We start from the raw sequence: 25,511 nt of genomic DNA on the forward strand, positions 1-25,511 counted from the left end.
CCCTCTCCTGCAGGGCAGCAGCAGGGGGGATATGCTGTTGGCTTATGCTAGAATCTGTACTTCAAGAATTGCAATTCCTTTGATCCCAAATAAACACTTTTAGTTCAATTATTGTCACCTGGATTTTTAGGTTCACAGAAAAATACTTGGTCTAAAAGTTTTTTGTTTTGTTTGTTTGTTTGTTTGTTTTTTGTTTTCTTTTTAATTCTAAGAAAACTATTTTATAGCTTCAGGAGTGGATCAGCATGAATTGTATAATTCCTGTACTTAATAACATTCCTAAGCATGTATTTCTGAAACAGTGATTAACTTTTAAGGATTAAATTCTATGTAACACAAATATATTCAGCTTATATTCAGTCTGCCTTTGACAGGCATTTGAAATTTTTCCCTCAACTGCAATTGAAAGCATCTTTTACTTATAAATTATTTATTATAGTACAATATTTTATAGTTAACAAAATGTTAAGTTTGAAATTGTATTAGTTACTTTTGTTTCAATTTATTAATTTCAGCATTGATCTAATCACATTTAATGAAATTTTGTATCTACATTTACATATCTACTTTTATTAAATCTCATGTTTTATTCTATTTTTTTCCTCTGAATGCACTTTGAAGGCTTATTTACATGCTTTTCCTCAAGAGAATTAAAATATTTTTAAGTCCATTAATTTATTTTTTTAAATGTCACATGAATCTTCTTTTGCTCTCTTCAAATATAAAATTATAAGTGCAATATAAATACATCATGGCTTACTGTTTCAAGATCAAATTCATTTTAAAAAAGAAAACCTATATGTTTTTAATATACTTCAGCACAATAGGACCACAGTCTAAAATCTATTTGAAAATTTAATCATCTCTTGAACTCCCCTTAAACAACTATGGCATTACTAGCCACACATGCTGTCACGGACATATGCATGTGGATGAAGCAATAGCTTCAGAATGAGTTGGACACACCTCAGAGCAGAGTGATACATAATAAGCATCAAAGAGGAATTTACCTAACATAATGACAGAGATTACCGACTGGCTGTGAGGAAGTCACCTGAACTGACTGAAAGTTTACATTTGAGTCATTAATTGAAATAACTTTGTAGCTAAAGTCTATTGTCATGTAGGAGCAAAATGGGGGGAAAAATGAAACCTGTTAAGATTATTAAGCATATATAAGCCAGAAGACACTAAGTGACAGCACGACAATTTTTCAGAGTCTCAGTAAGACACAGTGTGGCACAGGGTTAAGACATACACTTTACAATCAGATAGCATTGATTGTAATTGATCCCAGGCATCAGCACCTATGAGTTGGGCAAATAAATTTCAGAAATTTTAGACTTATCTTCTGTGAAATAGGAATAACATTTTCCTTCAAATTGTCATTAATACTTTAAAATGCCATTATATGCACAGTTTTTCACTGATGCCATTATATGCATCAGTTTTTCACAGATATATACTTTTATATTCACATATATGTACATATGATCTTTTATATTCAATAAAAGTAAAATATTTAACAAAATATAAATCCTCAAAACTCACCAACACTCATACCACCTTGCAAAATAGACATTTTACAAATAAACATATGAAAAAACAATTAAGTGACAAAGCAAGGACTTTTTTCTTCTTCTGGTGAATCACAAATGATACTTAGTTTTTATTGTTATTGCTGTTATTGTTTGTTATTTTCTCCAACATATACACCATTATAATATCCATGATCTTTCGGATAAACCTATCTATGTAATAAGTAATCTTGTAAGCTATGAACGGAAACAGTTCCATTTCCTGAATAGTATCTGTCTACACACAGACACACACACAGACTTTAATGTTGTGAGTACTGTGAGGTCTGTTGATCAGCTGATAAGCTGCAGTACATCTAAAGAGCTAACGTCTCCTCTCATTACTCATGTTGTGCTGGTCACTAAATACGGGGAGTGCCAGAAACATATATACAAGTGGAAACATATATACAAAACATATATACAAAACATATATACAAGTGTTTCTGAAATGTGCACAACACTTTGGTCAGTGATGCTCAAGCAGTAGTTTGCCATAATCAGAAGTGTCTGGACACTAATGGTAACCACTTTGAGCACCTCTTGTAATTGCAGAAGTCAAACGTGACATGTTCATCTTTTGTTATTGGTATACATTGAGTATTACAATTTTAATACAGTTTTCCTTTCTTAAAATGTGTATACATTTTTTTGATACCTTCTGTATTTGGATATCACTTTTGCACATAATATACAATGACATAATTATAATATTTATTACACCATATACTGTTTATGCTATATATGTAAATATACGTACATACATTGATTAGTAATTTTTATGGAGAACAGCTATCTTGCAACAAAAATATTTGGGCTGTTTTTGTTTCATTTTGTAATGCTATAATGTATTCCTACCATATTAAAAGAAGGCAACGGAATAAATACTTCAAGCTTTCTCCAGAGATCTTCCTGACATCCCTCTAATAAAAAGCCATCAAGTAGCTAATGGGGTCAGATATAATTAAATTACCTTGCAAAGTTTTCTTACCATTTATTCATCATTTTTTTCCTATTCATTCATAAAAGATCAACGTTGGACATCTCAGAATACACATAATAAATTTTAAAGATTCTTATTTCTAATAACTCAAGTTTTAGTACTTGAAATTTAACAAAACTAAATGATATATTCTTATGAAACACCCCCTCCTTGAATAGTAAATAAGCTTACAGTGGATAATTACATAAACTCAATAAAGTATGCTCTTTTAATAGCTGAAAGCTATTAGACTCTTAGCTGAAAGACTCTTTTTAAAGATGTCCAGTCTTCTTAAACTTATTTGAATTCCTTCTCTCAATATTTTTGTAAATAGTGACATTACAAATAATCTGTTCTCAGAAATGCCCAATATAGACAAGCTCCTTGCTTTTAGAATAAACATCTTTGTGTTTTCCAACACCAAAATCCTTGACATTTCTTCCGTGGCAGCAGACATTTATTTCCTTGTAACATTTGCTCCCCATTCTTCATTGTTTAGTTAATGGGAAAATTCAATGCCCAGACTCAGTCCTCCTGCAGTGTTTCCATAGAGCTATTTGGTATATATCTATCTCTATAGCTATCTCTCTATCTCTATCTATCTAGATAGATAGATAGAGATAGAGAGATAGATATGAATGTAGCTATATCTATCTATCTATCTAGATATAGATATTAGAAAGCATATCTTTAATATATACTAGAATATATATATATACATATATGTGTATATATATCTAAGATATCTAGTATATATTAAAGACATATACATATATATGTGTATATATGTGCATATATACACATATATGTATATGTGTGTGTGTGTGTGTGTGTGTGTGTGTGTATATATATATATATATATATATATATATTCTAGTATATATTAAAGACATGCTTTCCACTCCACCATTTCAATGGCGAACTGCTCAATAAAGTGAGGAATAATATATATGTGCAAAGGCTTTCAAAAATCAAGCCAAGAAAGGACACAAATTATTAAAACTTTATACAAAATCAGGTATGAAAGGATGCATTCTAGGATATTTTGTATTTAAAATTTTAATCCTTTACTGTAGTATATTAAATCCATTGGCTAAATGAGAGAACAATTTGAAAATCTTATAAATGGTTATATCTATTCCTTTGAACTTGAATTAAAATGATTGATTTAATACCTGATTAATTTATAATTTTGATGGCACTATCCAAGTGATAAATCTGGATAATTTTATCTACTGTTTACAACCTAAAAATGGAATCATCTGCCTATTTCTGAAAAATACAAACAAACAAACAAAAAAACAACACTGGTCTGGTCACTACTGATCATTGAAAATGCAACTATCAGCACAACAGACAACATTTTAATTCGAAAATGCACTAGCTTTTGTGATGCACAGACTCTCAATAAATGTTTCTTGTTTGAATCCTTCATATCATTTCCCATAATTCCACTGAAATATGATTATTTTTAAATTCCTAAGTTTTAAAAAACGGCCCTGAAATGTCATCTCATACCTAATGTCCAAGAATATTGCTAATATTTTATCCTAGAAATAGAACAAGACATAGGAATTCTGTGTTTGATGCCAGAACAGTCTCCTCATGTATTGAGTCAATCTAACCTGATTATGGTTAAATGGTACAATATTAGTAGTCAACTTTAAATTATTTTAAATTAAAATATTTAATTACAAATCAATAGTTTCATTACTACTTGTATAGTAGTAAAACAATATGTAACATTAACTAAACAGTTCTCTAAATTTAAAAAAAATTGCTCTAAGCGAGAGAGTCCTATGAAATAATTATCATATGTTTCTGAAATGTGCACAAGAATTTCTTTTTTTTATTAAACTCAACTTCAAAAGGAACCCATATAGAATATTGCCGAGTTTGGAAAACATAACTTGCAAAATTTATATTTGATTTTTATAAATTGATATAAAAATGTATCCATGAAAAATATTATAATGTTTTAGAAATGCAGGGGATTTTTTTGTTTTATTACTTATGTTTTTCCATGATTTATTTCTTGCATTAAATAATACATATTGTCTTTAAAAAGTTAAAGGTATTTAGTAGTAGTATATTAATAAGCTGTAACAGAAATGAGCAGATATTGTTATTTTAAAATAATAAAATACACATGCATGAATTTACATACAATATCATTTAACTCTAATCCCAATAATATTTTAAGCTAGTATTTGTCCCTATATTCAGAAATTACTGAATGGTTTTAAAAATTTGGTGAACCAATGTGAAGTTCCCGAATGAGTACTTACATTCTTCTGTGGCTGTAATACTTAGGTTGTGCCAAGCACTAATCTCTCTGTCAAGGGGGTTAGTTGTGATGATTGTGCCATTCTCATCAATATGGAACACTTTGCTTCTGGTAATAGAATACCTGCACCCCCCCAAAAAAAAAATTCTTAATTTTATTTTTCTATATATAATATTGATACATCACAGCCTTTGAAAACAATGACAGATGATTAAATGCATGATCCATATAGCTAATTTAATGCTGAATAATTTTCAAAAAAGCACATTCCTATATTGAAGATTCAACTCAGTGGAGCTAGAAAAGAAAAAAAAAAAAAACTAAAACTAAAACGGCCTCAGATTTAAATTGATGCATGCGAAATCTAAACACATGTCACTCATTCTCATTCCCAAGAAAGAATTTTAATAACTGAATAACTTGATTAAAAAGAAATGGCAAAGTGTCATTTGTAAAATGAGTATAAGTGCAAATAAATGGAGATAAAAACTAATACCTGAGAACCTGGGGATTTTTTTTTTTTTTTTTCATTTGAAGAGACGTAAAACATTATTGGCCTAGATGCTCTGAGTCTCCTGCACCACATAGACGTTTGCTAAATTTGTGCATCATATTATAATTTATTGATTGCTAATGATTGAAATATGCTTGTTTTTGTTTGTGTAAAGGAAACAATTTGATAATATTTAATAAATTATATACTTATTATATATACTTTATATCTATATTTATATTTATATCTATCTATCCCTCTGCTATCTATCTGTCTATCTGGCTGTCTATCTATCCCAAAAGTAAGGAAAATAGATCAAATGTGCTGTTAGATCATTCATGGAAAGAAGTCAGATAATAAAATTGTCTCATGCAAAAGCCTGGAAAATGATCTCCCACTCCACAATGAAAGAAGTCTTTGAAGTAGTCAGTATGTCTTATCTTCTTGCAAATGATTAATAATAAAAAATAAAGAAGAGTAATAACTAGGGTTCAGTGATGGCTTCTCATTGCAGGGATGTTCTGGAAGGCTTTGGTGAGACATCTGTGAGGTTTTCCATAATTATGTGACAAAAGATGAGACTATTTTAAACTTGAATTGACAGGCCTCTAAAAAATATCACTAATTTGTAGCTTGGTGCTCTGGGGACAATTAAAATAGAAATTACAAAGAATTAAACTATAGAGGAATTCAGTTTTAACTGTACTCATTTTTAGACTTTTATAAGCAATTTACTTACAAATCTAAAAGTGGTCATATTTCCTACTTAAGAGATTTCTTGACAAAATGAAACAATAGTTTAACAGTTAATATTTTGTATTAAACATCTAGAATATCCAGTTTTAATAATACACTATTCCAATTAAAACCAATCAAAAGAGATTATTTCCAAATAAATTTTTTAAATAATTATGATCTTGAGTCACCAGAGACATTTTAAATAATAGTTAATATACACCATTTAAGAAAGGAAATACGTTTGCAAACATTTTAGAAGGAGCTTGAGCTAAAAAGCTTAGAATGTGAAGTTTTGATGCTTAGAAGATTAATCTTTGGTTCACTTCAAATTTCCTTTTATGGGCTCTTCATTCCTCTAAAATGCTGAATGAATGAAATGTGACTATGCAATGTTTCTCATTGCTAACAGCTCTTGCCAGAATGAAATAAACAAGTGATTCTTCCAGGTATGCATCTCCAGATGACTTTATATCTTGTTCTTAATTCTTGTATGACTACAAAAGTATTTCCCACTTTAAAGAAGAAGAAACTGAGACATGGAAAATCAAGCCTATATACATATAATTCTGTTTTCATTATATATTTTGAACATCTGCTAACTCAAACTTTACCACGTGGAAAAAATTTTGTGATCCTAATATATAAAAGGAATTTTATTTAAAAAACACTTCTAAATGAAAGAATATCCAGAAAAAGCATTAAAATATATTCTTTTGACAGGGGCTCACAAACTATTTTTAAAAGTAATTAATTTTAGTATAAAGATGTAAATTGCTAGTACAAATATTTTTGGTAGAATATTAAGTAACCGCCAGAAGTGATGCTATAAAACACAACCTCTGTTAATATTAGGGCGTGGTTCACTTATTTGTCTCTCACATACGTAATAGTCTTACCTTTAGTAAACATAAAACTGTAATAATTTTGTATTATCTTTTAAAATCATGCCATGTTTTAATCTATGTTCATAGGCATCGCTGTAAATCATTCAACGTTCATTGCCTTTACACCACTAAGATTTAATACTTAAACTGTTTCTAATACTTTACTATTATAAATGATAATATAATGAGCTGCTTACTTATCAAAGTATCTTTAAAAATTCTGTATTCTTTATATTCTAAAAACAACAACAAGTAGGTTAATAGACATAATACTTTAAAAATCTAAACAATTGATTTACTGGGTTATAATTATATACATACATCACATATAAACTTATATTTATTATTAAAATCACTATAACTAAATAAGAAATATATATATTATACATATAATATGTATTATATGTATATATTAGGAAGCAATATTTTATGGTTAAGAATTACAGTGGAAAAGTGCGAGTATCCTTCTGTGTCAAAAATTTAAAGAAGCTCCATTTTTGTATCCGTAGCTCCTCCAAAGAGTACAGAAGAGCCAGCATTTTAATAAACACGTGGAGGTTTGTGTAATTCCCTGGACTCTGAAGTGTAGAAAATGGATGAGTAAGGGAAGGTAATTGGGGGAAAAAAAATAACAGATTTTGTTTTCATATCTAACCAGACCTATAATTTGAATATTTAAAGACAGAAGAAAATATAGTACATGAGTCTAATAGACTGGTTTAATAGTGGCAATTACTGCTTCATTTTATCAGAGAAATTTATTTCTAACTAATTAGACTTATTTTTACTCCTTTAAGTGGTATCCTATAAAAAGCTTTCTCCATTTTTGAATACCATTTTAATTAAAGAATATTTCAATGAACCACATTTTGATCAGCTTTGTTACTTCTCTGACTTGGCATAATAAAGCGTTTCTTTTCCTTCACCTCCTTACCCCAATTAACAGTCAGTTGCATTGAATTTTAGTTGGTGATTACCTAGTTCTTGGATGTTTGCAACTGCTTATTTCACTGCTTTTTAACCAATGGTGAGGCTCCCTATTTTAACTTGTCTATATTGTTGCAAATTTCATGCATGCCATATAAAGAAATATAGATATGTTGTAGTTACACTTGCTTGAAATTTTATATGAAAATTAATTGGTGTCCATCCATTCATTCCTGCAAAGCTGGCTTCCCAGACATACCAGATAGGAGATTTCCTCTGATCTGGATCTGTGGCAGAAACCATGCCCACCAAAGACCCATGGGGCCGTCCTTCGAAGATTTCAAATACGTAATATGGGAGGAGGAAGACAGGAGGTTCGTCATCGTCTTCCACCTGGACCTTAATCAAGGTTGTGGAAGGTTCAGCATGGTATTTCATGAGTTGCTCATCAACATGGCGGTTTTGAACTCTTGCTCGAATACGATACTGCTTCTGGTGCTCAAAATCCACTCTCTACAAAGAAATACAGTGTGCACAGAAAACGTGGCTTCAGTAACCCAAGGCACTCCTTAGAAAGAGGAAGTTTTAGTTGTCAAATTATCTGTTTCAGTTAGGTTTTACTTTTATGTACTTGGATTCCTTTGATACTGGCATTAAGCAGCATAGAAAATCCCTACGTGTATTTTGCTATTTACGTGAATTATAAAAGGTTTGGAGATAATAACTATATTTTTTAATTTCAGTTTAAAATGATACTTTTCTGGGCAAAAGTATCTTATGGAATTGAGAATTAATTTCTTGTCATTTAAGATCTTTTCAAAAACCAGTCCTCTATTTGAAATCTTTTTTAAAAAACTGTTCAAACATGTAATTCAAGAAGCTCTGTAATAACTATCTCTCATCTCTAAATTCTTTGTTTCCCTAAACCATAAATGACAAGTTCTCATGTCAATTGCTTAATGAAGCAAAAACTAACTGGCTACACAAAATAACTGTATGTATTTCTGATTTGATTTTGCATTATTTTGCAAAGCAAATAATTTTAATATATTTACCTTTTTTAATATAACTATTCCTTCTTGGTTGTCATTATTAGTAATAATGTCAAATGTTTGTGAATCATCTTCTTCAATGCTGTAATCCATTTCTGCATTCTCTCCAATGTCATTATCATATGCCTTGATTCTTCCTATAAAAGTGCCAGTGGGTGCAGATTCAGAGACAGTCATGCGGTATAAACCTTTAAAAACAAAATTCAAGATATGTTGCATAAATAATTAAGAGTCCCCTATTAGAGCACACTTTATGAGTTGTGGGAAAATCCATACACACCCTTTCCACCAGGTACTTGTTCTAAATCTATCTTTGTATATATTACATATATATCTATATTATCAATCTATATATCTATATTATCTATGTTATATAGTTATATATATATATACACACATATATATATACATATATATATATGTATGTATATATATATATATATATATATATATAGAGAGAGAGAGAGAGAGAGAGAGAGAGAGAGAAAGACAGAGAGACAGAGAGACAGAGAGACAGAGAAAGAGATGTCAAAGGGTAGGATGCTAGTACATGAGGGCTGGGAGTTAATGGGACAGGGCTGGATGATGGCAAATCATTTAGGACCATGTATGTTGTGCTTAGGCCTTTGACTTTTTCTCTCAGTGATATGGTAAGAGATTTAAGTGATATGATCTGACTGTAATATTAACAAGATCACTAAAGCTATGTTGGAAATAGATCAAGGGAGAAAGAACACTGATGGAAGCAGACTAGAGGAGAGCCTACTGCAATAATAGAGGCAAATTAAGAGGGGAGCATGATCCAAGGTTGTAGAATGGAGTTGGTGAGAAATGTTCAGATTATGGATATTTTTAAAAGGCCCAACCAACGGAATCTGCAGAGGATTGAATTTTGGATATGAGAGAAAGAACAGAGGGAAAGGTGACCTGAAACCTTTAAATAAAATGATTTTCTATTATCAGGAACGGTGTGCGCGCACGTGTGTGTGTGTGTGTGTGTGTGTGTGTGTGTGTGTGTGTGTTTGCTCATAGAATATAGAAAATCAGGAACTAGCAGGAATTGTGCATAACTAATTAGTAATCCAGTCTGGATTAGAATTAGAAATTGTAAGTGACTTTGATTTGGCCTAGTGCAATCTGAATAGATTGCTTGAATTGAATTGAATTGAATTGAATTAAACTGAGATTATTGACCTGAGCAGTATAAAACCTGGATTTGTTTGTGAGAAGCGAAAATCTGTAGGAAGAGGAGGTTTAGAAGAAGGCGGAGGCAGGATCAGGAACACAATTAATTGTATGTTAAGTTTTAAGTGTATGTGATATATATATAAATTAATATATTGGGTAGAGAGTTGTATATACATGTGTGGAGTTCTTCGGAGAGGTTCAGACTGGAGGTATATATTTGTAAACTGTCAGCCACCAAGGAGGTATTTAAAGTCATATGGCTAGATAAGAACACCAAAGAGTCCAGGTAGAAGAAAAAAAGGCTTGATACCAGAAATATGCCAACGAGAAGGAAAGAAGACTGAAATAAAGTGACCAGTGAAATAGCAGAAACAGCAGATGAGAAAGGCACACTGGATGAAAGCACAGAAATAAAAATTCAGATTTCTAATATTGCTAGAAAAGTCAGAGATTTAATGACTCTGCAGCTGGCACAAACTGACTGAACTAAATAGTGTCTGCATCATTTAGGAGTGTGTGTGTGTGTGTGTGTGTGTGTGTGTGTGTGTGTGTGAGATCTACTTCTTTCTTTAATCCATGTGTATCAAATTTTCCTTCTCTCAGGATAATTGCCCATGATTTCTGGAAATGCTTGCAGATGTGTTTCTGTAGCTAAGACAGAAGCCCCTGAAAAAGAAACTCCTTAGAAAAGAAACTCCTCCTAGGAATTTAATAAGAAATTCCTTCGGAAGTATACCACGTGCTTTAACTTGTACTTACTACTTAAATTTTCAGAGCAGGTGTGACCTATCCTTGCTACAAAAAATAAAATAAACTATATTCATTTTAAATCATTACTTGTAGTAGGCAGAATAATGACCTCAAAAGATATCTGTATCCTAGTACCCCAGAACACATGTATATGTTACTAAAATGGCAAAAGGGAAATAAGGTTGCAGGTGGAATTAAGATTGCTACTCAGCTGACCTTGAAGTGTGGAGATTGTCTTTGTTTATCCAAGTGGTCCCATCTAATCACATGGGTCCTCAAAAGTGGAAGAAGAGGCAAAAATACGGGTCAGAGAGATGGCAGTGAGAAAAGGGTATGACGTCCTTTACTGCTTTGGAGATGTGTGGGTTATGTACGAGTACGAGGGCCAGGAGAGGCCTCTAGGGTCTAACCATGTCCCCCAGTTCACAGCCATCAAGGAAACAGAGACCTTCAACCTACAAACATAATCAAGTAAATTCTACCAACACCCAGATCTAAGGAAATGGATTCTCCCCTAGCGCCCACAGAAAGGACTGCAGTCCTACAGACACACTAGCATGACCTTGCTTGGCCTGCTGACACCCGCACAGAGTTCTTTCAGAGGACTAAATTTGTGTTAAGGCATGAAGATTGTGGTGATTTGTTACAGAAGCAATTAAAAACTAACACTTTACTTTTTCATTGGTATTTGACTTTTCACCCTAGTGAAAATAATCACACCTTAGAAAAACTGACAGATTTATTTTATATAATTTTGCTGTAGTGCTTTAAGAATGCAAACTAACATTATGCACATATTCGACATACTTGGAATAACATTATAATAAACATTCTAGATGCTTTCTACTTACTTTCTTTAAATACAGGTTTATTGTCATTAACATCAGAAAGTTTAATTAATACACTCGTTGTTCCAGACAGTGCTCCAGGCAGACCGATCATATCTTTGGCTTGAATAATTACCCAATATTCGTCTTCGAGTTCTCTATCCATCTGAGAAGATATTCTTATGACACCTTTAAAAATGTGGTAACTCCAATTATTATTTCATTATTAACCATGGCATGTTCTCAGTTAATTTCTTAAAAATTCAACCCTATAATCATTCTTTTGACACATTTTGAACCACTAGAAGATTCCAGACACTGCTCTAGAGAAAAAAAAAGTATAATAATAATGAATTAAACAACAACTCTGCCTAGAATTCAGTGTGTCATCACAAAATTAAGGACACTACTAGACCCTTAATAAAATACCGTGTTAAGATAACCCACAGGTAGAGAATAGAAATGCCTCATTTATGCCTCAATGTATTTTCTGCTATCTTCTCTAACATATTATTAGTGTGCTACAATTAACTTTCCCCTTAACTTGGAAGAAGATACTTCATAATGGGTAAATGTGTAAATTACACTACCAACTTGATGCAAAATATATTGTCCACCTGAGATGTCTATTTCACGTATTTTGAGTCATGATATACAAACAAGGGTTAGTTTTTTACCCACAGTTATTCATAATGTAACAATTAAATACACATATACATAGATATTTAAACTTAAGATGAATGACGATAAATATGGTAATACATGTTCACTTTCTGTAAAAGCATTTAGTTAAAAAATTATTCATCACTAAAAAACAAACAAAGAAAACCAAACAACAAAAAAAACCTAGGAAAATTTTCAGATGGTTCATAGGACAGGGGGATGCAGTCCTAAAGATCTGGGGAATACATTAAAAAAACATAAGAAAGAGAATGTCCAATTCTCAAATGTGTCCGGGAAAAAGAGTTTATGTAAAAAATTGTGATATCAGTAAAACAAAATGGATAAATTGGACCACATTGTGAAAAGATTTTAACTGAGGACTAACGTGTTTCACAATTATAATTTATTGCATGAATCAGTATGGAAACTATTGAATATATTAAACAGATGCTGGTAGTATCTCCCTATGTGTGACTCAAGAGGGAAATGTGTTTTATATTAGCAAAGGATAACAGTATTGGAGCTTTCAGAATGATACACCCAAAGGTATAGGGATCAGTCAACAGGGAGTGGGAGAAACATATAGGCCTTAGTTCCCCATGTATACGGGCTTCCATAAAATCTACTTACATTATTTACAACTTTTCCTCTCACATTCCGACTGAGCAAAGGAGATATTAGAGGGTGCCAAAAAAAATGTATAAACATTTTAAGAAAGGAAAAATCTGCATTAAAATCATAATAATACATACCGATAACCAAAACTGAATACAAGTCATGTGTATACATTGTGTTGGCACCCTCTGTATATTCCTAGATCCTCTTATACACTCCAAAACTCACCACTTCAGTGTTCTGGCTCTCTTTTTTTTTTTGCTACCCATTCCACCTGTCCTCCATTAATGCAATTAACAGCTTTAGCTAACTTGCTCAATATATTTATTTTAAAAAGCAGTGAGAGTTGGCGGGGAAAGACACTGCTTAAAATTGTCAGGGAGGTCCAATATGGCCCACTATGTGTCTGTTCCTTAGATATCCCATTTTTCTACCATCCTTTTTTGTGCTTTTCCACACTGACCTCTAGTTAAAGAGCTTCAATGCTCTCCCATGCAGGAATTTCTCATACACCCTTCCCATAACCTGGAATGCTCTTCCCTTCTCTCTTCACATTGGCTACAAGCTCAGTTCTTCATTCTGGTGTCTGTGTATTCTACCTTGACCATGCACTCTGAAGTAGTCCTTTCTTTCTCTCAGGGAACCTTGTCTGTTTCACTCAATAATATTCACAAAATGAGTATATGAGTATGTATTCATTAATATTCAATGTTGAATATATATTTATAAGTTCCAAGAGAAAAGAGTTCATGTTTTTGTTGTTGATTTTGTTATTATTATTTTTTTTTAAACTTGCAATGTGATAACACTGCAAACTTAGTATGTTGTACAAAATCTGTTACATATTCAACTATTCTTAACCAAGATTGCATGAAGGAATTAAAACCTACTGTTTAAAGGAATCCATTGCATGCATTAAAATAGCTTTTGTCCTGTGCATCCAGAATAATAAAAGCTAGGTACCATCCTTGGGAGAATTAAGAATTATAGTCATTCAAGTCATATTTTTCAGAATCTGATTCTCTCAGGAAGCCATGATTGAGAAGGCTGAGACATTTAATATTTGCAAAATGAATGAATCAATAAGAAATGTTTAAAAGCCCAACAAAATGCTCTATTCTTTTAAGCTTTCATGTCATCAAGATGAAAATAATAATTTGCTTCATTAGCAAGCATAGAATTTCCCTTCTTTGGACACTTGCCACATTCTTGATGGTTAGGTAAGTACTTAGGTGGGTTTTCTTTTTCCATTTATAGAGTCTATGAGCTCTTAAAGTTGGGATTTATATGGGCTTAATCTTTGTTTTGAACATGGCAATCAATATTTGTACAATTAGTGTCATATAATTCTTATGTATTCAATTGACATATTTAAAATAAGAGAAAAATGTGTGTCCTACTTATTTTATAAAGTATTGATTAATGAAAATTGCAGAAGCAAGTTTAGAAAATTCAATTTTTTTTGTCTAAAAAATACATAAAATACACAACTACATTTTTTTGAAAGTGGATACCTCATACAAGTGCCTATACTGAGCCATCAATTCTTGCTTAATCTCAGTCATTCTGTTTGGGTGCGCAGGTGTATCTCCTTGTATTTAGTTAGTATTTCTGTGATGATTAATGAGGAGAACATTTTTAATATGCTAGTAGGACTTTCGTATGTGAACTTTCACTCAATTGCTTTGAAATGTATTTTCCCCATATTTTTTAATTGGGTTGTTTCTCTTTTTCTAATTGATTTGTAAGAATCTTTACCTATGTTTTATACCCCATCCACAAACTATTTGCAGTGTGTAAAATTCCATCTTTCAATCTTAGAAAACTCAGCTAAAAGACTAAAAATAATTAAGTATTTAACATTGAATCCCATTTATTTATTTATATAACACCAGGTCTGCTGTACAACATGTTTGTAAGCTGAGAATTTTTGCTCTCACATTCGCCTACTTACAATCACGTTGAATTGCACTTGGTTTCATTCTTAAATACCTGTTGTTGGTTCAATGGAAAAATATGGTTGGCCTTGCAGTAAGCTGTACAGGAGACGAGCATTATTGCCACTTGAAGGGTCATCAGCATCTCTTGCTGTCACCTGGATGACAAATGTTCCTGAATAAAGAAGAAATAGTTAAGAGAAATTAAGAGTGTGGACTGATTGAACAATGAATTCAGTTCTGTAAAGCATTCTTTCTTCAGCAAGTAGAATGATGATATACAATGGAAGACTAGCCTACCTCATTCTAAATTATACAACTATGTAATATCTTTCTGTATAGACAAGAGAATATAACCTCATACAAAATAGGTCTAATTCCCATTTGCAATTTAGACTTTTAAACATGTAGCTCTATGACATAATGAAATGAAACTATTAAACCATCCATTACTACGTGTAATTCAGGATTTTTCAAAGGTGTGTTATTAGCTGAGAAATCAAAAATTAATTGGAAACACTTTTCTTCAAAAACCATATTGTGAGTACCCCCTCAAATTGCAGAATGTTGATAAAATATTAATAAAGATTATTTAAATGAGCTTGAAATAGTATCAAGTTGAGGAAGGGCATAACTATTTTGTCCTGTTTAATTCCCTTCTAAAAATACCTACTGTTTAAAGATTTTTTTCTTTTTTAAGTGCAAAACAAAATCTACCAGATACTGATAAGGTAACCATTCTCATTAGAATTCAGTAACAATCAATAAATATATGAAAAAGAAGCACTTGACAATTAAAGTTAATGCTCAAATTTAAAATATTTCTTTAAAAGTATTAAGCTTTTAAATTATCTTTATGGAATCTAGCATTATGGGTCTTGTTGAAAATCTGCACTTATTAAAACAGGATGTTCTAGTTCAATTAAGAATAGCAACATAAATGGCACAAAATCGAATAGCCATTGTGATTTTCTTTACCACTAGCATTGTGAATTATTCCATTACAATCTAATGTTATAAACCGAGATACTCTAATAGGGAGCTCTTTGATTCTTCTGTAATAAAAATTTTGATTTGGGGAGATATTGATCAAAGGATATAAACTTTCAGTAAGAAGATGAGTAAGTTCTGGAGAGCTAATGCACAACACAGTGATTATAGTCAAATACATTGTATTATGAACTTCAAAGTTTTTAAGAGACTAGATCTTAAAGGTCTTAGCACAGAAAAGAAATGATAATTATGTGACATTATGGAGATGCTTAGCTAATGCTAGGCGGTAATCATATGGTACTATGTAAATTTATCTAATTACATGCTATGCCTTAAACTTACACATGTGATATGCAAATTATCTTAATTAATTAATTAGTTAATTAATTAATATAGCCCTGTAGTCATTGTGAAGAGTTATTCCAAAAAAAGCCTTCTTAAGGACCTCTGTTCAATCAGTTTGTAGTAGGCAAGACATTCTTTTAACTGCTTTTCTGAGTACACATCCATTTACTTCCCCTGCAATTCCTCCTTATGTCTCCATTTCATTTTTTTCCATAAAGGTTTCCCATCAGTAGTTTCCAAAACTAGACTCTGTATTTAGCTTCAGAAATTTTAGTCAAAATCGTTGTGTGGTTAGTTGTTGGATCAAAAGGAATTCTTAGTATTAAAACTTCAGACTTTCTAATACACATACACCCCTTGGAAGAAGGTACAAATAAAAAGGAGGTATCCTCCAAATTCACTCTGGCTTATTGTAATATACATACTAATGATATTTAAAAATAATAAAAAGTCAGGTACAAATGCTCCCAGGACAAGATGCCAGAAATAAAACAGGGTTAAGCAGGGCTGCTGTGGGTGAACTAGAGATCGGATCACCCTACGTTAGAACAACTGTGACAATGCAAAATGACACCTAGGGTTATGTGTGGAAAAAAAGCAGCAATACCTCAATTAAGTGTATGTTGAATTGCCTCACTCTTAATCCCTATGATTCCACCATTAAAATACCATCCTGTAATCAGAATTGGGTAATTGATGGATACTTTTAAAATTTTAAATTGGCTAGATCCTTGAAATTTAGTTAGCAAGCAAGGCAAACCAGAAAGTGGGAAAAACCTTCACTTGAGAACTGAAGGGTCCAAACATCGGTGTACATCTCTGAGTTGAGTCACTCTAGCTTGATCGGAGATGGCCATATTGTTTGTAAGTGCAAATAACTGCACTTGCTGTTTAAAGAGCCTCTTAAACCTATTTGAATCTATTCTGTTAAGTGAACAAAAATATTCTCTTAGAATCATATTTTTATAAGATAATTTCTCAGCTTACTTGTTCCAATAATAAACAGATATAATACCCAATCTAATAATTCTGGGTTCTATTAGCACATTGATAGTTAATATCTTTTGCCTATATTATCCATGAGAGACTTTTACATAAATGCATATTTAAAATCAGTTTTGTCTGTTTAGCCAGCTTCTGAAACTTTAAAGCGTTCTTTTTCAAAAGGCCTTTATGCAATTAAATTTAAGATATTTGACTGCATATTTTATGAGAGACATTGCATTGCAAAAACGTATTGTTATTCAGGTGATGCAAGATGTAAACTTGAAGCAGGTGCTTTAGAGAAAAATCATAGTTTATTGTATCATAATCTGTATTTGCTGATATACTTTTTCATTTGTTATGACACAGATAGAATATTATAATAAAATAATGGTATATTAATATAAAGTATTCATTGCATATGAGAAATTACATATAAATTATGCTATCTGTGACGTTAATGACCACTAAAACTTGTACAAATGCACAAAATTTTTGAAGACTGAAAGCATTGTCGACAGCATCAACATAATTTTGCAACACATTAGACCTGTTTGCCCATTAAGAGTAAAACATAATGTAAAAATAATATCACTCTGTCGATGTTGATTTATATGGATTTTAGTGTTAACCAGAGTATCACAGAGGACTGATGATTCTCATCCAAATGTTGTTTAATATTAGTAACAAAATTGTATTAGATGATGTCTCATGTTTCACACAGAATACTTTATCTTCCAGTGATTACATTTTTACATAAAAATGTAAAAGAGTGATAAATCTTGATAAGGAGACTAATTTAAATATCATATAAGAAATTCAGAAGTCAGCAACCTGTGGCAATAATATTTTTTTATGTAAAGTTTACATGTATTATAGAATACTAAGTAAACAGTGTGCTAGCTATAGTTTAATACACTATTTGAATGCCACAATTTGAACTGTAGATTTCAAAATAACTCATTTATTTTACTACGTAAAATTTTGTTTTAAACTCAGTGGTAAAAATATTAACAGGCTTTTCTTAGGATTAAGATATAAACTGTCTAATAACAAAGCTATTTTTACGTGCCATTTTAGTACAAGTATACCTTGATTAATCTGAAACGAATTTATTGAGAGGATGATAACTTGTATAATGGTCAGATTCAAAGCAGCACAAATTTAAAAATAATACTTGGACCTACAGTCTGAATCTATGAGTTTGGTAACAACAAAAACAGATATAAGATATTCAATGATCTAGTAAAAGTGTAATTTTCAGAAATCAAATTCATGATGGAAATAATGGTTTATAACCAGTGCATCTGCTCACTCCTTCACACTGAAACTTATTTTATTCGTACAAGGATTATTATTTACAAGTATTGATTGGCCTATCCTTACTGTGTTTATATTTGAAATGCAATTACTTTACAACCTAGAACCTCCACATAAAACTCAAAAAACAGATATTGCCCCACTTGTCACCTGAAATGTGCAAAGTATTCTTCAAATATTTTTGTTTTATCGCCCACAATCACCCGAAAATCCGGTCATCTTTATTATTCTTAGGTTGTAGCTTTGACACCTCTACTTTTAATAATATGAGAAAATTTAAATGAAATAAATTGGGCTGCGATTAAGAAAGTAAACAATAATATATTCAAAGAGAGTACAAAGAGTAATCCATCACAATCTCCATCATGTTAAATTCATGTGTGCAAAAGAATGCTTCATAGATTCCAATTTTCATATTTGATGTATCTGAAGAAAGATTTTTATTTTTCTGAGAAATCTCGGCTATATGTTAATGCTTATTACAATTTATGAAATAAAATATTGAAATCGTCTAAATCTGTATGTATTTTACATAAATTGAGTTCATGTAAATTTATGTAAATTTATAATGGCTTTACACTATGACATATTTGTGCCATATTGATAAATATTTTTAAAGTGGATTTTCTTTATAATTCCAGCTTTATTGAGATAATTGACATATAACATAAGTTTAAGGTATACAACGTGATAATTGATACACACGTATATTGGGAAATGATAATCACAATAAGGTGAGTTAACACATCCAACACCTAACAGAATCACAATTTTATATTTTGTGGTAAGAACAGTTAATATCTACTCCCTTAGCAACTGTCAAGTAAATGATACAGTACTGTAAGAGTACTATATGTTGTATCCCTAGAACTTAATCACCTTATAACTGTGTGACTCCTGGCCTATCAGATCTTGTATCTTGTATGGAAGAAAAATAATAACTTTGCAAATCCAGACTGACAAGTGGGAAAACATGATGTTTTATCTCAATTTGACTTGACAGTTCTAATTTGAAAGTAACTGCATTTCTAAAATAAATATAATTAGTAAAAGTCCATCATTATTTGTAAATAAATATTATCTGTTAAATAAGCAACATGTAGTTTGTAGTTTTCTTGGTGTTTCTCTTCTGATTATCCTCAAATGTAGATTCCTTTCAGTAGCCCAACAAAGTCTAAGTTCAAATACAGGTTCAAACACAGTCATTGGTAGCAGACTCCAATGCAACACAAATATATTTAAGAAACACAACAGAGAATAAAATGTTTACACTGACTGCTTTGTAAAAGATAAAATAGATGGGTAGGGAATTTAGAAGTGAGAATAACACTCAAGAACCTATTAAATGGCAATTTAATAGAAAGAAGATGAAGAATGAAAGATAGATTCAGGCAAAAGCATCCACATTATTTGTTAATTAAATATTGAGGGAAACAGAGAAATCACATATAATATTTTTAATTGGTTTCTTCGAAGCAAAGCTAATACTCGTAAGAACTTTTCAGAGGGGAGCTGTCTATAAAATGGTTGACAGAATAATAGGGATATCCCAGTATTTCCCTATTAGATAACATTTGTGACAGCAGCTGACCATCATTCTGTTGACCCCTTCCTCCCATGGACAGGTATAAAAAGTGCTCATTTGTTTTAGTATGTTTCCATACAAAGCCTGAACCTTGAATGGCACTTCCACAGGATGTATTAAATATTAAATCACACAGATTGACTAGGTGAATATGTACAGAAACCTCCAACTTCAAAGCACCAAGACATCTGTGGTAGCCAGATATTCTATAGACCAAACCAGTGTTTTGTGACCTCTATCAAATTGACCACAGTGTGGCTACCCTTGGTGCCATGATACAAATGCTGTGTTGTACACACTGTAATCCCCCAGTGGGCTCACCCTCCAACTTTGCAGAATGGTGGTTTTGTACCTGATCTTCTCTAGCTAAAGTTCTACCCCTTTGCTCTCAGTTACTGACTTTGTCTCATACTTCACTGATAAAATGGAAACAATCACTTATTAATTGGTTTATTATCAATCAACCTACCTGAATCTGACCACCTTTACTATTGCCTTAGATTTCATGGCTCTTTCTCTTTTCAAGAACTGTTTTCCAGTACTTATATCCCTCTTATTTTGCTTCGAAAACACACTTCTATTGCATCATTTCCTACAGTATATAACTGTGCTATTAAATTTCCCATCATAATCAACGATTAAATGATGATTTAAGAAAAAATCCCCTTTACCTTCATTGCCCTCTGCCTAGTGCCTCTTATCTCTATTTTCCCTCTGTTGCATAACATCTTTTAAAGTTGGCTAAATTAATTGTTACCTCCTCTTCTCCTACCATGCATGCAATAGAATAATCTCCAGCATACTGCAACCAAATTGCTCTTACCAAAATCACGAGGAGCCGTCAACCTTCTAAATCAAAAGTCACTGCTGGGTCTCGATGTTATTCAACCTCACAGCAGCATTCCACACCGTGGGAGGATCTTTTGCAACCTCTATTCTTATGTCTTTCTCTTCTTCCTGCGTCACTGGCCATTCCCATTCATACCAATGTACCAGGCAACCCCCATTTGCTTAATAGTCAAGTCACCCCATATGCTTTTCTATTCTTTACCCACATTCTCTTCCAAGGGCATCTCACCCATTACCACGCCCATCCCCTACCCCCCCACTCCCTGCTCACTGCAGGCAAATAACTCCCATTATTGATAATGGAACCTTCGTACTCCTATAGGAATCCTTTCCTAGAACGTGCCATGACTGGCCTCTTTGTACCATTCCCTTCAAATATCACTTCCTAAAATGTCCCCTCTTCCTCCAGTCAATTAACCATCATCATACTTAACATTTTCATAACATATAGTATCAAGTATCACCTTGTTAATGAAAGTTATTTATTGTGTTAAAAATAAAATATAAGTTCCATACTATCCGTCACCTCATATATCTCCTTTATAACAAAATACACAGTTTCAAAGAAAAGTTACTAACACATGCTCGTTAGAGCCATAATATATGCTTGTTGAAGAAGGAGGATAAGGAAAATAAAGAAATGGAGGAGGATTGAGGGGGAAGAAGAAATGTCTCATTGCCTAGCTACCAAATAGAAAAATATTAATGTGTCATTTAAATCGAATGATAATTGGTCTTGATACGTATCACACAGCTACATTTGTTCATGCTCTAGTTGAAGACCTATGTTCTGAACACATGTAGAAAGAGGGGTTTAAATTGCTACCTGGAATATTAAATAACAAAGAATCAGTAAAATACACAATGGAATATACATTTTTAGACTCAAAGGCTAATGAATCACACATTTAAGTAAAACAGTTTTTAAGCATGTAAGCAAAATTGAAAGTTACCGTAATGAATCACATTTAAGTTTATCACACATAAGTAAATTTTATAAATTAAATTTTGCTATATATGTGGTATCAAAATTTTCTGACTCAATGAGTGAGTGAACAAATTTTGCATACCATACTATAATTTCCCCCCTACTAGAAAGACAATTCTGATTCCCAAGGTAGTCAATTCTTATATCATATGGAAAGCACTCTCTTCTACATCTGCTATATTTAAAATATTTATAAAAATAATATTGAGCTTGAAAAGCAACTTGAAAATGCATACAGCTACATAGAGGTACTCAACCAACTTATTCTGTTTTCATTCTTTGTGTTCCATCATTTTGATGCATAGTATATTTTTGTCTTATAAATTGGCTTTTCCTACTTTTATATGCATATCGTTTAGGATGACCATATATGCTTTTTTAGGATAGAAAATATATTTTCTTAGAAAATAAATTATTATAGTGAAGAAACCAGTCAGTGCACAAACTAAAGAATTTTATAGATCACGCAAATAAACATGTTTAACCTTTTTTTCTATTGCTTTCAAGGCTGAAATTATATTTTAACAAGACAACTAATTTATTGATACATAGTACCATTGCTTACAAAAGTTTAAGGAAGAGTTTAATTTTTCAAATATTTTACTTAACACATTTGTAGGAGGAAATACAAATGTAGAACTTGAAATAATTCACTTCCAAAACATATGCTAGAAACCTTAAATCTGTTTTCATTGTTAATATCTGTTTAATGTAAATTAATATGCAATAGCAATACCTTCTGGAGACATCTCTGGTACAATGGCCTCATAAGGTTCATCTAGGAATTGTGGTTCATTGTCATTGACATCCGAAACTCTGATGACAAACTCAGACTCAGGTTCCACAGCCCTTCCAGTAGTGGTGTCTATTACCTGGGCTCTAAGAGTGTAGAGGGACCGTTCTTCTCTATCAAGCTTCTGGATGGCATATATGTCACCTGTCCTTTCATCAATGACAAAAATGCTTCCAGCCCCAGCTCCCAAAAGCTTGTACTGGAAAGAGTTGTTTCCATTGTCTAGATCAGATTTCAACTGCAAGTGCAAAGAGAAATAATTTAGTTTGCAGACATGTCCAAATAGGCACGTCAATTTTAATGATTTTATTTTCATATCTGTTCATGATTTCCCAAGGTACTAATTCCATATAATTCCCATATTATATTAAACAAGGTATACTATTAATTTTAAGATGAAAATCCAACAGTAGGCATATCCTACTCAGTTGTCAAATACAAATTTTCCCATGCTCTCATTATTTTTATTTTTTAAAAGCGAAGTAAATCAGCTCATCATTCATAGTATTAACATAATTTTGAATTTTGCATAGAAAAACAAGGGTTATTATGACATAGGTAACGTTGGTTGTGTTTTTTTCATATCTAAATTGTTTTTACATAAAGAAAAGAAGCATGCCATCAGCTCCTAATTATTGTGAATGCATGGCTTTCTTTATTCATCACTTATGATTATGCCCTTCTTCAAAGTAAGAGCTTCTCTGAAATTTTACAAACTTAACAAAGAACTACAATCTTAAATTCATGACTTTTGTAATAGCTCAAGGTACATTGTGTTATTCTGGACTGATTAATACATTTTTTCTATGTGATTGGGGAGAATATCTGAAGATATCTAAAACAACAAATTCTAATAATGTGGTGAATATCACTGCTATGCAATAAAATTGGGACTAGTAATAAAAATGATGGTGAGTTTTAGCTCTTTTAATTTGATAATCCTGCATTACTCATAAAACAAAAAAGGAAGTCTCCATGTCCAAAGATAAGAAGTTAAGGAAAACACATATCCTCTCAAATAAATATATCAAACGAAGCAAAGTATGGCCCAAGATTTTTCCAAGTATCATTTCAATGTAGGTTGAAAATTGGATTCAATATTAGAATGAAGATAAGTCAAATTTACTAATGAATACATGTATTTCAAAAATGTTCACGGTGTAATCTTCATCGATCAGTGAGCTGGATCTTTTTAAGTATCCAGATTTCAATAAAAAAAGGAATATTTTTTGAACATCTGCTTCTTAATAACACAGGATGCTTAATTAAGTTAAACACATTTCAATTTCATGAATTCTAGTATTCTAAAAATTTCTATATTTTTATTCAAAAATATTTTTTCAGACAGTTATGAATTCGGCAAATCAATATGACATTAAATTTTTACTTAACTGTGCTCTCTAAACTCAACCTCTTTTAACCAATAGATCAAAAACAAAGTTATCTTGGACACATCAGCTACCTTTAATTTTACCTGAGATTTAATTATAAGCACCTAAATATTCATTTGTAACAGCTCATTCATTCATATTCATTATTAGTCTCTTTTAAACCAGCTACCTGTGTTATTTAAGCCTAATGAGATTGTTTAGAGTGAAAATAGCTAGTCAAATATTTTCATAAGTGTTTTTACATAATGAAGAAAATAGGCAAACCAATTAATTGCTTTGTGAAGGGAAGAAACAGCAGATTTGTGTAGGAAGCAGGAAAACAAAAACTAGGAAATGTGACAGCCCGGGAGCGAGTCCCTGTGCTGACTGTACTGATGCACTTCCCTGCAGAGCCTTATTCAGGACATCTTGCCAGCCCATGTTAGCAAGTCACCCCATTCAATGATGGGGGAGCACACGGTGCTCTGTAAAGTCCACTGTGCATGTGGAAGAAATACTCAAGTAGCAGCACTGAGCTATGGACCTCATGGCATTCTGCCTATGACTTCCCTGCAGGTCATCTTAGAAAACAAAAAGGGATGAGAAATATTATTTGTAGCAGGCATGTGGGTGTGTGAACACACACACACACACACACACACACACACACTCTTTGGAAATCTGTTTGCCTGAGATCCTAATCTAAGTCTTTGGTTCACTGTTCTCATATACATTTGGATGATAAGATAGATGAACTCATATGGACTCCGGACATCAAGCTAACACTGCAGCTTTCCTGAAAGGGCTAGAAAAACAGGGTTAATGAATTTTGAGTGCTTCACCCTTTGGGCCCAATTAAATTTTAGTGTCAGTTAATGAGCGGTTAAACTTACTTCACTTCATTCATCTAGAGAAAAAGCTTTACAGAAAAGGACGTGCCATCGTAATTACCTCTGTTTAAAGAAAATCAAATAATAATAATAATAATAAGGACCAAAAACATAAATAGGAAATTGTCTCTCTCACTAATGAAACTGAAAGTAATTATTATATAATTAATATATAATAATTATAAGACAGTGAAAATATTCTTTCTGCTTCCGCTTCACTAATCAACTGAAGTATGGAGGCTCTTGAAGCTACTTAACTGTAAAAGGATTTGGTATTAGTCTGCCTCATCAATAAGTAATGAGGGGTAAATCAACACCTACTTAGCACAATATAAAATCAGGCTAAATACTGTTGGCAACATGGTTGTGCTAGGTGTGGTTGGTTTGATCCATCACCAGAAATGACGCCATCAAATATCCAGACGTCCATCATGAGGGCTGCATTTTTATAGGGAAGGCTCAAGTGAAATTTGA

The 25,511-nt window shown here is 32.0% G+C and overlaps 1 protein-coding gene across 2 annotated transcripts in view; it reads right to left on the reverse strand.

Moving 5' to 3' along the window:
* CDH19 (cadherin 19) overlaps positions 1 to 25,511 on the reverse strand; it is a 55,421-nt gene that overhangs the window by 14,246 nt on the left and 15,664 nt on the right. For both annotated transcript variants that reach the window (XM_033135609.1, XM_033135608.1), the window contains exons 3-8: positions 22,721 to 23,015; positions 14,976 to 15,095; positions 11,730 to 11,894; positions 8,944 to 9,128; positions 8,148 to 8,401; positions 4,848 to 4,969 (exon numbers count right to left, since the gene is read on the reverse strand). In XM_033135609.1, coding sequence (XP_032991500.1) covers positions 4,848 to 4,969; positions 8,148 to 8,401; positions 8,944 to 9,128; positions 11,730 to 11,894; positions 14,976 to 15,095; positions 22,721 to 23,015 — 1,141 coding nt within the window. The remainder of the gene's footprint in view (positions 1 to 4,847; positions 4,970 to 8,147; positions 8,402 to 8,943; positions 9,129 to 11,729; positions 11,895 to 14,975; positions 15,096 to 22,720; positions 23,016 to 25,511) is intronic.

The sequence above is a fragment of the Rhinolophus ferrumequinum genome, chromosome 19 (genome assembly GCF_004115265.2).
Source record: "Rhinolophus ferrumequinum isolate MPI-CBG mRhiFer1 chromosome 19, mRhiFer1_v1.p, whole genome shotgun sequence".
NCBI lineage: Eukaryota > Metazoa > Chordata > Mammalia > Chiroptera > Rhinolophidae > Rhinolophus > Rhinolophus ferrumequinum.